We start from the raw sequence: 15,616 nt of genomic DNA on the forward strand, positions 1-15,616 counted from the left end.
AAATAAAAAAAATAAAAAAAATAAAAAATGGAAAGCAAGGCATCTACTGTTCCCAGCAGTCAAATAAAAGACATTTTTGGTTTTAAGACACAAAGTTTGGATATTTCAGTTGATACGATCTTGGGAAAGTATTTCCCGTTGTTCAGAGCGCTCCTTAAATGCATCACAGCAAACCTCGATTTTCAAATATCTGATGTAGCCTTCCTTCAGATGCAACAGACTTTCGCATTTTAAATCTGTGCCTTAATCCAAGTGTGTGCGTTTGATGCAGTTGCTGCAATTATAACTCAAGTAGTTAGGTGGAGATTAATCCTTCCTGCAGTTAAACAGGGATAATAAAAAGATGGAGGCAAACTCAGTTTCTCGACCCACTTCCCTTTACATACACGCATCCTCATGTTTGCCCCTGATCTGACTGAGGGTAGATTAAACTGTGCTGGAAGCAGAGGAGGAGAGTTTAAGTCATTACATACAGAGTCAGTCCTGCTTGTGCAGGGGAAGTCCTTAGACTTAGATGAAAGTTGTGCTGTTACTTGTTCCACTCGGTCTATGGGGAGGTGCGCACGCACATGCATTAACATTTTTAGTTCTCTTGCACCCAAATTTACCTTTATAATTTGCTTTGAGCATGAGAACTACATATTTTTGGAGTTATGCTTTCAGTAAATACACTGCAACTTTAAACAACCCCCCCCCCCCCCAAAAAAAAAAAAAAAACCCCAAAAAAAACCAACCCAAAATGCACTAAATCTCTGGCATATCCATCTGGCCAGTTTAGTCAGAGTTGGTTAATCAGCTGGTTTTGTTTTAATGAAGGTGCACTACAAGGGCAACGATGAGACAACCCCCAAAACAGGAATAGCTTTACAGGTGGAGGCCAATCACATATTTCTCCCTCATCTTCTGTGTGTGTAGGTTTGTGTTGTTGTCGTTTTCCCCCCCCCCTCGAGGGAGTTTTGCATTTGCTCAGGTCAGTGTCACTACTGGAAGCATGAGGCTTTACATGGACCCTAAAGAGGTTGTGCAAGCAGTCCAATCCTCCAGGATGGCACATCAGTGTGTGCCATTGTCAGGTTTGCTCTCCCACCCCTTACAGATTTAAGGACACGGAGAAAATTCCAAGAGAGCTGGGCAGAAGCAATGTTTCTGCTCCTTTGTGCATGGAGGAACAGGATGAGCACAGCAAAATGACCTTCAGCTGGGCACTGCAGAGAATGTCTGAACAAACAAACTGACTTCATGAGGGTCGCCTGAGGGCCCAAAATCCTCTAATGGGCCTACTGTTCAGTGCCTGGGATTTGCCATAGCATAACAGAATTGGCACACTCGTGGCAAACCAGCTCTCATGTGAATGACGTCTGGAGAGACCATGGAAACATTGCTTTGCACCACCTGTTTTGGTAGGTCTGTGATTTTCTGGAATACCCATGCAGGGACGTACAGATCTTTACAACACCACAACTGCAATCAAGTATTGGGATGAAATCCTTTGACCCCATCATCAGACCCAATGCTGATGCAGTGGGTCCTAAGCTCCAGGTTCCTGCTGGTGCACAACATTGCCCAGCATAACGCAGATATAGTATGGCTGTAATGGTTAACCAATGACTGTTTTCTACAGTCATTAGACAAGTTACAACTACTGTTGTTATATTAGTCATGTACAAGTGGGATTTTAGCATTTGTCAAATCAGCAAACGTAATGTTGTACTTGCTTTGTAGAATAATCAGCTCTGCTGAGTGAAATTCTGGTATTTTGCCTGCAACCTACCACCTATAGTTTTCTTGATAACCAAGATTTGACAAAAGAAAAAATTTGTACAGCTCAGGAACAGGCTTTAAAACAGTCCACAAATCAGTGGGTGAGGTCACAAAACATTTATGCATGACAAAAAACAAAGAACAAGATTTTCTGAGCAAAGTTGTGGATTAAATTTTAATTCCGAAGTGATTCGCAGATCAGTTTCTTCACAGATACAGAGTCTTCCCATTTTATTGGTGTCCCCCCTTCTTTGTACAAGGCTAGAAAAAGTTCACAGCAACAGCACAAACATACAAAATAGTTTTACCAAATTCATTGTGTTTTGTTTTTTCCTTCTTAAATACATCTGAGCCGCTGGTATGACGCCCAACCATAGCAAAAAACTGATCAAGTCAAATGTATACAATCTTATTTACACAAGGAGCATTTGATCAAAGTGCATTGAAGAGTCCTGATTGACGATCATGTCCAAAGGATGGGCAAATATGTACAGTGTTTACAAAAGCTGTAACCATGGTTATTTCACAAGCATAATAATAATAATAATAATAATAATAATAATAATAATCTTGTAAGAATGCATTCTAAGAGGTGGTGATGGCAAGAAAACACTCAAATTAATGAAAGAAAACTTAGTTTTGAGATATTACTGCCCAAACATGATCGTACATAAATATTCACATCTGAGGAAGCAACAAAATCTGGACCGCATCCTCTCCTCATTAAAGCCTTACTTCTAAAGGACCCTTGACCCCTCGTGTTTTGTGCAGTCTTCAAACATTCACCGTGTCAGATTCTGGGAGCCTAGATGAGGAGATCAAACTGACAATTCATCCCTTTCAACTGTTGCGACACGATGCCAGCAAGCTTCTTAAAGAGGGCGGGACAAAGAAATGACTGGAAAATGTCTGTGGCCCAAAAATAACGGAAAAATAACGGATCCTTACAACTTTGGATGTGGAATGAAACCAGTCGGGACAGAATTCATTGCAATATTTACATAATAAATAACATTTCCTCTTCACCACACACAGTGGTCTAATGTACTTCAGAAGGCATGTGGTCGTACTGTAAGGTCTGCTGCTGCTGCTACGGTCAAGCGTCGGCACTGGAACGAGGCGGCGCGGTGTGACCGTGAAAAAATAAAAAAGACCCAACACGATCAGGATAAATCATCCTCTGTGCTCACTATCGAAATCTGGAGGAAGATGAAGGGAGGGGGAGGAGAGAGGAAGACCGGTTTAGAAATGCTCACAACAACAGCACTTTAAAGGCTCGTTCATTCCAAGCTGCACCGTCTGCTGCATTCATGAAGTAAGACAGTGTGCTGGTTTAAAGGGAAGGCGTGTGCTGCAGGTATTGAACTCATGTTGCCTTTTGAAACGTCTGCTGCAGCTGTGAGGGCGACAACAGAGGCTCGTGTCCATCTTGTGGCCCCGGCCGGGCTTAGGTTAATCCGTTTAATCTGTATACATGCTTTGCAGACGGCCAACAATGAACATTAAGGATTACTACGGGCCACAAGGTCATGGTGAGAGTGGAGGTCATTAACATGCAGGCTCCATCTTCCGAAGCCTGGCTGGAATCATTTAAGCTGCTCAGAAACTGCAGCTCGTGGTTATTTTCACCTTTGCTGAGGAGGTTACGTGACTGGTTCAGTTCATTTGTTGGGAGGATTACACAAAACGCTGGCGAGGTGTATGAGGGGGTAAAAAACAGACAGGCATTGTTAAGGACAACTTACAAGGACTCTTTACCAGTCCTCTACCACTGCCCACGCCTGGTTACCTACTGACTGAATGCATGTACAGTGATGGTATTGTTTGCATAAATAAGCAGCTGCGTGTTTTAGTTACTCTGGTGATTTGAGGCCATGGTTTATTTACAGCTCCAATAGTTTGAGTAAATTGAGCTAACATTTTGTAAGTGATTGCTCACAACCTAAGGTGACAGGTGCACCGAGTTACTCCTGGGTTGTTTTTATTTGCTTAGAATAGTTTATTATTTTGATGCCTTGCACACCAACATGTGAATCAAAGCTCCATCATTTAAACTGTTCCTGCAGCTCAGACCTTTACAAAGTTTCACCAACAAAATGTCTCGAGCTGAAATTTCCAAATTCCCAGTCTAAATTTTCATCTGGAACGAACTGTTAATCACTACCCTGAGTTAACGTTCGTGGATTCTTCACTCACCGCGGGGTACGTGTGTCCTACATTGGCGCCGTGCCTCGTGATGTCAATGTTGAGGTCTTCTTCTGTGGTCTTCAGGTAGACTGGGTTGTCAAAGTTCATGCTCTTCTGGTTCTTCAGCTGCCAGTTCCTCCACATCAGGTAGCCGCCTGCTGCCGCCATCGCCAGTAGCACTGAGAGGAGAGACGAACAGTCAGGAGTCAAATCAACTCCCCCCCAAAAAGTGCCAAGGATCTGAAATGAGGATTTTAATTAGTTTGCGCAAGTGTGTGGGCAGCATCTACTCACAGACTGGTAGTATGGCCCAGGCAGCAGCAGAACCTCTGGCTGTCGAATTCACTTGAATTGATGTGCTCACATTGGCTTCTGAAAGACAAAACAAGGCACATGCCAACAGCCAACAAGTTTAAAAACATTTCCTTAGACTTTGACTACCAGTTAGGTTTCCAATCAAGAAGCAGAATAAAGTGAAAATCCAAAATCATTTTGGCAACTGGTTTTTAATCTTTTAAAGAAAACAGCATCTGATTAGTCTTTCATTTCCCCAGTCTACTTTACCCAGTGTGTTCTTGTATCAGTGTCAAGTGAGGGCGGAAAAGAAGCTTGGCTGAACGCAGTAACAGACCTCAGAAGAGAAAGTTGGATTTGCTCGTACTACCAGCTGGCCCCCTTTGTGAAACTATTAAATTCTTGCAACATGTCAACATTTTGGTTCAGAGTAAAATATTAAACTTCTGGCCTCATCCTTTCAATGAATTCATACCTCACCCTTCAAATAGCGTAAACCATCATTTTGGAGTGCTGACCGCATATGTGACAAAATCAATAGAGGTAATCAAAGTTCAATCTGTCCAAATCTTTGGTTTGATTTATTAAAGCTAGAACATCCTTAGCTTCACTTTGTTTACCAAATATCAGCTAGAATCATTATGCTGCAATAAATGTCTTGTCTACCAAATCAAAGCGAAACACACAGACAGTCAAACAGTCTTTGTGTTCGAGAAGATTTCAGTCTGAGATCCAGGTTCACTTGGATAAAGAGACTTTAGGGCATTTTGTTTAGCTTTTGTGGACAAAGGTATAAGCTCAGACTTCTCTTGTTCCATGTGGGACAGTTTTTTATAAATAGAATGATGGCTTAAATTCAAACAAAACTGTCAAGTTCTAAAATTCACCAGCATACATGGTTTTTAGTTTCTATAACGTGTCAAAAAAACCCGTCAGGAGTAAAGTGGAAGCTCTTTAACAGCTTATTACAGTTTAAATAAAGCATTTCCATCAGCAGAAGAAAGTGTTTGGAGCTGCGTCAAACTAAACTACAGCCTGTGTCTTTATGGTAATGAAGGATATCAGAACAATGCAACAGTGTTTTGCAGCAACAATGGAGCTCAGTGACAGGAAGAGGATATAGCAGGCTTTGGATACTTGGGCATGATTTCATAGGAGGATTAATTCATTGTTCTGTCGTTTGTTGATAGTCTTTTTCTTTCTTTGATTTTTGACATCCTGCAACACCTCATCTAAAAATAGGACATTAAGATGTTCAGGACTGCAAGACTTCTTTAACTCTTGGTGTAAGCACAAATGTTATGCTCTCCCAAGAAAGCTGAGATCACAGTTTGAAAAGCAGCGTTGGGGAAGGAGGGGGTTACAGTCTGAGAATTGCTGATTCTTGCTTCTCTTGCACGACTTCATTTCTTGATGATGCCTGAAGGATTTGTGCTACAATCCCTTTGTGTTGCAGTAATATAACAGTCACGTCTTAATTACCAGATTATGCCAAACTTTAAATGGGAAAGTGATTCTAGTGATGAAGCTTCCTTGTTCCTGCCACTAGGTGTTGCTCATGTGCTGTGCTCTTAATAGTGTAATGAACTGTGGTTTAATCAGCTGAAACAGAGGCAAACAACAGCTTTTCCCTCTAAGTACAGCATAAAAAACCCTCCGTGGTCAAATTGCCTATATGAGATTCATGAGAACAAACTCCACTTTAGAAACGGGGAGGATCTCATCAGCAGACCTTGTGTTTCTGATTAGGGTTGCTGTATGCATTTTTAGCATTTTACAGAGGATTAGAACAAAGTTCCTGAAGTTGTTTATGCAGTAATCACATTTTAGACCTTGTGAGTCTGATATGTTTGACACATGGCCGACAAGTCACACATCCAACATGATGCCCGCTTTGTTTCCAACAAACGTTAAACATGCAACAAGAGACCTGAGAGGACTTCCTCACACACAGTCCTACATTACATTTATCTGCACAAAACAATGAACCTGAGATTAGAAGCACATTTATGCAGCTGAGATTTAACAAAATTCTCAGCTCCTCAGGTTAAATAAAATTTTAACCTGAGTGAAATAAATGAAATCTAGATAACATGACCTGAAAATCAAATTTAACAGCACAGGAGACATAATCCTAGTTTTTTTTTTTTTTTTTAAATAAACTAATAGATTCTTTGTCCCTTTGGATGAAATATTCGTTTTTTCTGTGCAAAATGTATAGTACTCAAATATATTTAGAGACTTATATCAGCTCATTAATGTTCATGCGCAGATATTCTCAGACTAAGATTTCATCAGGTCAAGAGTGACTCGTCTAGAGTTACTGTGTCGTTTTGGCTACAGGTAGTTCTGTTAAGGAGCTTATTGACCTGCTGGATGTTGAGAGGGTGAGCAAATATTTTGTGGCCCAGGCATTTTCATATTTTGTTAAATATGTGTATACACAGAGCAGACTGTCCCTAGATTTGGGTTCCATAATTTATATTTTGGACAAAGCCAAGATGAGTTCCCATCATTTTCTGTGGGCAGCAATAAGGGGAACACTAGAGGAATGGACTCTAAAATCACTGAGCACAAATACTGCTGTACAGAGACACTGATGCAACAACTGCCCGTTACACTGCAGTTGTGTCTGCAATTCTAATTCCTGCAAGCTTATCAACCAAGTGCGTTACAGTAATCGAAGGCCAATTAATCACATTTGAGAACTTACAGATTCATGGAACATTAATGGCCATCCTCTTTGCCTGTACCCACATGAAAAGATGAAAATACTTGAGAAAAAAAATCCTGATTGATGTCATAATTCATGCATGACAGGGTTAGATAATTACAATGACACACGTCACACATCTATAGTAAAATTAAACAACCAGTGGGTGGCAGCGTATGGAGTGAGACATCAGGGTCCAATGTAGTGGTTTATGTGCAGGCATATCATCAGCACTGATACCAATACAAGAAAACAGCCTTTGAATAGCTGTCCACTGTAGTGACCACTATGCCTGAAAGGGTTAATATTGACACCAGCAGGCTACTTGACTACCTGAAATCAGCCCACTGTGTTATATTAAAAAAAACAAAACAAAAACAAAACCCAAACACCTTCTGTGCATCTTCAGCACAGATAAACACCAAAGCACAAGCAAGCATAACAGACGTGAAAAAATAAAAAATAAGAGCAAGCTCCAAGCGGTTAAAAATCTCCACAGCACCATGGACACAAGAAACCTTTAATTTTGGCTTTAATCAAACAAAAAGCTGATTAAATGAGTAGGTTGGGGGAAGGATGGGCTGTACCCAAAAACATTTAAGTCAGATGTTCCCCAGTTAACAATTCAAATGAAAATGCCTCCTTGATCCATGGTGAGGGAGGAGAAAAGCCTGTTTTTTGTAATCATTTTTGAACCAAGCCCAACATTCTTTAAAGCAAGCCAGAGACAAACGCAGCGCAGCCAACAGTTTTACCTGAGGGTGGCTGTATTAGACCTTTCCCAGTATCCTTTGAAGGACCTTTGAAAGTAGGGTCTGTACAGAGAGAGCCAAGAATCATGCTTCACACACACAAAACTTAACAGAGGGTGTCCTATTTATTTAAAAAAAAAAAAAAAAAAAAAAAAAAAAAAAAAACCCCAAGCAGCACACATGCAAGTAGGCCTTCTTTGAATATAGACCAGATCTCAGGAGACTAAGCTAGTAAATAAATGCTCTGAAGCACTGATCCATTTTTGTTCAGTGAGAGGAAAGCCAAGCCAAGTAGAGAACCATCACAACAGCAGCAATGTCACATCTTTAACATTACCCTTGTGGTTCTCCTGCTTTGATATGACGAATGCTGGACAAGTGAGAGGACGACTCAAAGGCAATTTCACAGACTGAAAGCTGCAGCGCACTATATAAAAAAAAAAAAAAAAAAAAAAAAAAAAAAAAAGCATCAATCAGGACGTCTCTACCAGCATCTGTACAACCAGGAAGGACAGCTACAGCAACAATAAAACCTTTATAGCTGGATCAATATGATCTTGATTAGCAGAGGCAGCAGTGTTAGGATGTCTCAGGGCTTGAAATGAACAAGTCAGACTGAAAAAGCAATATTAACACAGTCAAGACCAAACTAAAGCAGTTTCCAAAACTTTTATCTACAAAAGAAAAACATTTTCAGATCAAATCACTCATAAAACTTGCAAAGATTAAAATTGGAATTGAACTGCAGTAACTTTGTGTGAGGGCCATTAATTCTTTTGGTTGCAATTATCTTTACTCAGACGGCACAATATTTTTGGCCGTTATGATGCGACTGTCAGGTCAAAACTTCCCTTTTCCATAACAGACCACTTTTTCTATGACACTTGTCATATGTCATGAAGAAGGTGGGGCTAGCTGGATGGCTATAAGCAGTCAATGGGAAACAAAAGCAAATGTATAATTGGGAAGCAAAATGTACACAGCTCTGGTTTTACATCATTAGGCTCAAATGCAGTCATTTTAGAAAAAAAGCTCAGATTGCCATCATGAAAAACCTGCTACATACGTAACCCTGACCATTGACGGGTTGATCAAAGTCTCAGGTATGTTATACAAGCATCAGCTAACATAACCCCGAGCATAGCCTTAAGTAGAGATAAGCAATGTGCTACATGTGTCTGGTAAGCTCACCTCTTTCCTTCCAACACCAAATATCTCCTTTCCAAAACTACATCTCCAGACCCTAGAAAGGTTTTACACTCCAACATGTCAGTATGTCCCCAAACTCACACACACAAAAAAAAGACAAAGCAAGCACCTGCAAACTAAGGCTCATCTTTGAGGCATTGGTTCAACTTTACTTTTTGGGCAAACAGGAAAAGCCAGGAGCAAGCTTTCAGCCTTTGAATCTGCAGAAGGGTAAAGCACGTGTTTGCCACACTCCTTTGACTTTCACATTTGACTTTAATCCAATAATCAATAAATTCCAAATGCAATGAACTTATCTGATAAAAGGCAAGGACATTTAGGAGAGTCTGTAAAACAGTGGTCTCAGTATGCATTTTGCTTAATATAAACAGCCTGTCATTTTTATAGGTTTGTGTATGAACGGCAAGAAAAAAAAAAGCATATTTAATTAGACAATGTTTCATTCAGATAATTCAGAAATTTTGGATATAATATTGGCAGCTTTATAGAAAGATGGGACCTGTGATGAATGATACCAAATGATAAACAGTGGAACAAGTCTCAGCAGAGTTGCAAAATCCATGAAACGCACTGCATTTCAGCCTGAGATGGTGCAGTCTGAAGGAAAAAAAACACTCCCCAGTTGCCTCTAAAGACTGTTATACGAATCCCTCTGTAGTAGTTTGAGGTCCAAACCCTGAAGTGAAGAGCAATGCTCATTACTCTCTCTCCCTCTGTGCCACACTAACAAGATTAGGGCCGGTCCAAACTGCAGCTGCACAATACTCTACAGTTCCCCATTCGGTCCAGCTGCGACGGCTGTAAAATGGGATAAATGTGTTATCTGCTGGTTTAGTAAAGAGCAACGAGGCCTGTGACAACGAAGCCTTTGACTACGAGGAAGGTGGAGGCGCTTTTAGCAAGTGACAGGCATCCCATTTTAACTCCTCCCACACTATTCTCACTATTTATTAACAGGACAGACAGGCGTGAAAATACAGTTTCATATAAAGACAGCAACAAAAAAAAAAAAAAAAAAAAAAAAAACTATATACAAACAGGTCTGTACAGAATCAATCTCATAACTGCAAACACAGATGCCAAGGAGATAAAGACAAGTATGCACTTTCACATCCCGCCAGTCAGGGTGGTACTTCCAGTTATTAGAGTCTGGAGACAGCTCGAGGTTCCCTAACAGTCTATGAGATGGTGACTCAGGCTGCAGGGATGCTCACTACACGAAGGCCTTGTATATCTGCAAAGAACCCAGGCTGTAAAGTCTGCTGCAGAGCACCAGGAATTTATTGGTGCACAGTTCATGGCATCAAAGCTTTAATGACCCAAATGCCAACTGGGAATCTTCATAACCACAGTATTACCCACCACCATCATGCAGAAAACACTGTTACATGCCCCTCTGCAACCCCAGCAGCATCAATCTGCATGCTCAGCAATGTCGGAGGCTGGACTAAAACTTTCTAACTACAGCAGTGATAACTATGTTCTACCACCCTGACACTATTACAGCTGTGGTTCAAGCTTTTTCTGAATGACCCACCAAAAGCTGAATTAGAGCTCATGCCCCACACTTCAATTTTTAAAATCAAATGAGTGAAACAAAATGCTCCAAGTTGAATTCAAGTTAAAACGCTTAAACATTTACCTGCACTTTTCTCTTTTCATTCTAGCTGACCATCTAGAATTCATCTTATAAGTTAAAGAGAAACTGAACAGAGAATCTGAAGAGAAAGGACCTATTGTGGATGCTTTTTGCACTGGGAGCTTCATAAAGTGTTCTAAAGGGCCACCACTGTGGACCACACTGAGAACTATGGGCCTACTCTGATCTTCTGGTTGTAGATCCAGGCATGCACACCTACAGAAAGACATTCCTTCAGTTAAAGTTTTGGACACTCTTCGGCAAATATTTTGCAACAAAACAATAGAATCTGCTGCTGAGGTCTCTAGGCATCATCTTTGACTGCATTTGACAAATTTAGTCCTTGCTCTGCTCAGCACAGTGACACATGAGCCAATTCTCCATCTGCTGCAAGCTCAGGTTATAGTGCCCCTCCAGCTTGCAGCACATCTTTAAATCACCAGCTGCAGTCCAAGACGGTACAGCTGGAGGAGGCCTGAGGCTCTCTGGAGAGGCAGCTGAATGGATCAAGTTTGAAAAGTCTGGAACGTGCTGCAAGGATTATGCTGAGGTCAGTGAGGAATTTTAAATTTGTTTGAGTGCCCACTCAAGCATATTTAAAATCAGCTGGAAACTGTTGAACAGTTGTATTTGACTGAACCAGCGAGTTTCCCTTTCACGAGCTCCCGCCTTTAACATTTAGACCATTACAGAGCTGACCTGCTGTGCACGAGGCCAAGGGACTCTGATAAAACTTCACCTATATATTTAAAAAAAAAAAAAAAAAAAGAAAAGAAAAAAAAGGGGGGAGTAAAAAATAGATCTGAGGAAAATTAAACTTTAAAAACCACCAGATATTGTACACTAAGAAAAGCTGTAAAACCTGTCAAAACTCCCAGAACTCAAAAATGAGGAGGGAAGTGGAGAAGACTCTTAAAGAAAGCCGAACTGGCTAACTAGAGAGACTTTCACACTGGAGGACAGGAGTGCAGAGAGTCGTCACGGAGATGTTCCAGTACTTTGTGTACACCAGTGTCTTGGTCTACAGCTCTAGTCCAATTAGGAGAGAGTGTGTGCTGAATTCAGCTGTCAGGTTCCTATCTTACAGTGCTTCACTATGAAAAGGATAATCTGTGGCAGCAAAAAAGGAGCTGGACTGCTCAAGACAGAAACTACTAAGGGAAGAGGACAGTGTTTCTAGGCAACCTTTCCCTGGCAAATAAAAGAGGCAGAAGGAGAGAAGGGCTGCAGTTTGATTTTTTTTTTTTTTTTTTTAGTGCACTACTACAATTCTTACAATTCTCAGATCTAACAGTAACAAACACACTGGTACTTGGCCATTTCTGGTGTCCAAACTCCTTGCTTTCGAAGTTAAAATAAATCTTACGAAGTTGCCGGAAATTTGAGTGCCGATGCAAGCAGATTACGGCTGCCACAAACGACGATTTTAAATAGTCGACGTCATCATGACTAGTCGACTAATCGTGGCAGCCCTAAAGCAGATGTAGTCTTGCTCTAGACAAACACTGAAAACTTCACTTGAAACTTATCTTTTGCAAAATCTGCAATCACATTAAAGCCATCTCAGCTGTCAAAGTACAGAGACAAGGTTAAACTACAGTAGTGCTACTGGAAACATCTGAAAAGGTATCAAACAGTGGGAGTGCGGAGTTCTCCAAGGACCTGTTCCTGAACCCGCTTTCCCTATAATATCTCAGAATATGGAATACATGCAGGTCCATAACTAAAGTCAGAGTTACTGAAGAATGCTGTGAAGGGATTAGGGTCCCATATAATCGTTAAATGGTAGCTGCCTGCAAATATATTACATGTAGGTTCCATATACAGGCTTGTTAGATCCATCTCAGCACCATGCCGTGCATCTTAAAGCATGAGCCTCAGTAAAAGGAACAGGAGTGTTTGCCTTCATTTTATCAGTATGCCACAGTGTAAGCTTTCTCTGCAGCCAAAAATCAGCAAACAGTCTCATCCAGAGCACAAAGCACACTTCAGTGAAGTGCAGTGTTGGTGTAATGCGTTACTGTAATTAAATTACTTTTCCACTGAAAAAGTAGTAATTACTGTTCATTTTTAGGCATTTTAATTACAGTTACTTACAATGTACTTGTGTTACATTGTAAAATAATTAAACTCGCTGAATATCATTATTTAATTTCAATAATTTGTCTTCTAAACGTAGAAGTAAACTCTGCCGCTTTAACATCGCTGTAGTGCAGCTGCACGTCATTTCGCCAGTTTGCTGCATAGTCGTATTCTAAAGCGGAAGATGTCGGACTCGGCTGAAGCGAGTGGCGGTTTTATGAAATTGACACACTCTTCACTTTTCTGAAACAAGCAGACAAGAACATTACAGTAATATGTAAGCTATGTCCTGGGGAGACAAACCCCCCCCAAAAAAACCAACAACTGTCGGCCGTTGTTAATAGCACGAGTAATCTACTGAAGCGCCTGACACGAGAGCATAGACGAACACTTGATCCTTGTTAATCATCCATGGATAACACCACGGCAACTCGTGCTAAGCAGGCAAAACTAGATTTTACTTCAGCAGCACAGAAAGAGTCTGAAGGTGAGCTTAAAAAAAATGATTGCTGGCTACGTTGTGGAAGAGATGCTACCGCTGCGTACTGTAGAGTCTCAGTCTTTAAAAAAATGTATTTATTATTTAAAGAGTTTAATTTCTATTGTTTGTCCACTCAAGGTTTACAGGGATTTTTAGTAGTATTTAGTTAAATTACTTATTTAGTAATTAAGTTACTTTTCTGACAGTAATTAGATACGTATTTTAAATACAATATTGACTAATTAGTAATTAATTACTTTTTTAAAGTAACTTACCCAACACTGGTGAAGTAATTAGACGAAAAGATTGCTTTCAGGGAAAATGTTCAATGCTTTAATTACTAGTAAGTAAAGCTGTTGTGTTGCACACGTATGCAATTCAACGGACCAATAAAAATGAAAAAGTAGGAGATGTTTATTGCACGGCCACATGTAATGCTTCTGCTCCGAAACCAACCCCCTCATCTTCTCAATAATGTCAAACTAAACTCCAGTTCAACAATAGTTACGGTCAATATTTACTGAAGTCTACAGAAGTTCTCACGCAAAGGATGTGTCTTATGTGGTTTAACTAGTTGTCTACAAAAGGGGAACCAGCAGTTAAACAACTGAACTGGAGAATATTTGGTCCCGGTGCCAAAACAATCAAAAGACTGTTTCTTTGAGTTAATGTGAATAAGAGGCCTCCAGTCACTGAAGAGGAATCATGGAACCAGTGAAATCCTTCATAATCAAGCTTCAAAAGTTCAGAGTACAAGTTTATTTCCTAAGGACGTTCATTTCACAATACTGGGCAAGTCTTTCATGAAACGGGCACAATCAGCCTTTTCCATTATTCATGTCAAGATTAAGCCAGTCCAGCACATTTTTTTTTTTTTTTTTTTTTTTTTTTTTTAAACCAGTCATCCCATCAATCTGTAAGCATAGTTCAACTATGACAGTCTGGTTAATACTGAAAGGAGGGTGTTACACACAGTACAGTTTGTGTACTTTTTTTAGGGCTTCTTCATAATTTATGTTTCTTTGGTTCCAGCTTTCGTTTTGGTATGTAGTTGCATTTTCTAAGTTATTTAATAATATCCGTCCCTGCTTGGGGATTGTAGATTGAAATCAGTAGCCAACTTCATCTCTCATGAAATTAAGGTTTTAGTTTTATTCTTCATCAGAAACAAACAAGATTTCAGCCTGGGGCCATTTTCAGAATTTGGACCCATTAGGCTCAGCAGTGATAAATGTCTTGAATTATAATTACACTATGGTAAGAGTTTGTTTGGCCTTTTTGACCCAGTGTTACATAATGCTGCCGGTGTTACGAGCCAGGCCCAGAGTGATGTGGGCTGTGGTATGACTGGTATGCACGGAGCCTTAACTCAGGATGTTGAATTAAGAAAAGCTTCATTCATCCATCAAGGCTGGCAGGTTGGTGTGACAACTCAATCACATGCAAGGACTTCATACAAATTCCATTTTCAGATTCTGCATTCAGAATCTGAGACAAGACAGCTGCACTGCATTTGTAAAGACCTGTTCATGCCTTTTTATGAAAACAGAAATAAATCAGGATTCAATAACTTGGTCAATAAAGAACAAGGACTGATGACGGCAATAGTATCAATTAAATCATTGTCCCAAAGGGTTGAGGTCAGAGATCTGGAGGGATAAACTGAAGCACTTTCTCAGAACCAGACCAAATCCCTGCAATCAGCTTCCAAAATCTTGTGGCAGATCTTTCCACAGCAGCCGAGGTCAGCCACAGACTTGCTCTCATGATTTAAAAATGAAATGAAAACCTTTAACAATCTCATGGTTGGTGTTGTGTCCATTCAGCTACAGCACTAACAGTCACGCTCCACTCAGTGCAGAGAAATGAAGACTGCACAGGGTGGGACTTAACCCCCAGGGGGGAAAAAAACCAAACAAAAACAAGAGCTGGGGGTTACTTTCAGCAGCAAAACGCAATAATTGAGTGGAAGAGGGATCAACGTCAGGATCCGACACTTCAGCTGTCAGGATGAAACACTTCCCAACGCAGGAGGAGACGAAGCTGCAGCTGAGATGTGAAGGAGGACGATGTTGAGACTTGCCAAAAAGGTGCTGAAAAACTGGATCACAACACCGAGTGACTCAGCTACTGTTCAGCTGTCAGACTACTAATACAAACAGACAGCTGGGGTTTTGGCTGGCATGGATACAGATAGAAACCAAGACACAGTGGGAGCACACACACCATGGAAACATGCTTGGAAAACCGTAGAATTAGACTGAATTTATTCCATCTTCCAGCTGTTTGTGTTTTGGTGGCTAACCTGTGAAACCTAAGATCCTTTTTACCTTTTCTTTAATAGAGTCACATTTGAAATGAGCAGCAGGGGGTATGAAGCAGAAAGGAAGGGAAGCAATTGGCTTAAAAACAAAAAAAACAAAAACAAAAACCAGGTGGATGTGTGAACACAATGAGGTGGTGTACACATTCTCAGAACCGCTGAGGTTTGGCACCTC

At 40.5% G+C, this 15,616-nt stretch overlaps 1 protein-coding gene across 2 annotated transcripts in view; it reads right to left on the reverse strand.

Moving 5' to 3' along the window:
• Window positions 1-1,908: 1,908 nt before the first annotated feature.
• Window positions 1,909-15,616, reverse strand: part of vldlr (very low density lipoprotein receptor) — a 65,755-nt gene continuing 52,047 nt past the window's right edge. Inside the window, exons 17-20 of one of the 2 annotated variants that reach the window (XM_086300114.1) lie at window positions 7,711-7,770; window positions 4,243-4,320; window positions 3,958-4,127; window positions 1,909-2,960 (exon numbers count right to left, since the gene is read on the reverse strand). In XM_086300114.1, the coding sequence (XP_086156240.1) occupies window positions 2,925-2,960; window positions 3,958-4,127; window positions 4,243-4,320; window positions 7,711-7,770 (344 nt within the window). In that variant the 3' untranslated portion in view covers window positions 1,909-2,924. The remainder of the gene's footprint in view (window positions 2,961-3,957; window positions 4,128-4,242; window positions 4,321-7,710; window positions 7,771-15,616) is intronic. The other variant, XM_086300115.1, reaches the window with a different exon arrangement.

The sequence above is a fragment of the Aulonocara sp. 'chitande type north' Nkhata Bay genome, linkage group LG7 (genome assembly GCF_057382095.1).
Source record: "Aulonocara sp. 'chitande type north' Nkhata Bay isolate Kocher_YH1m ecotype deep benthic linkage group LG7, A_spYH_male_GT1.1, whole genome shotgun sequence".
Lineage (NCBI taxonomy): Eukaryota > Metazoa > Chordata > Actinopteri > Cichliformes > Cichlidae > Aulonocara > Aulonocara sp. 'chitande type north' Nkhata Bay.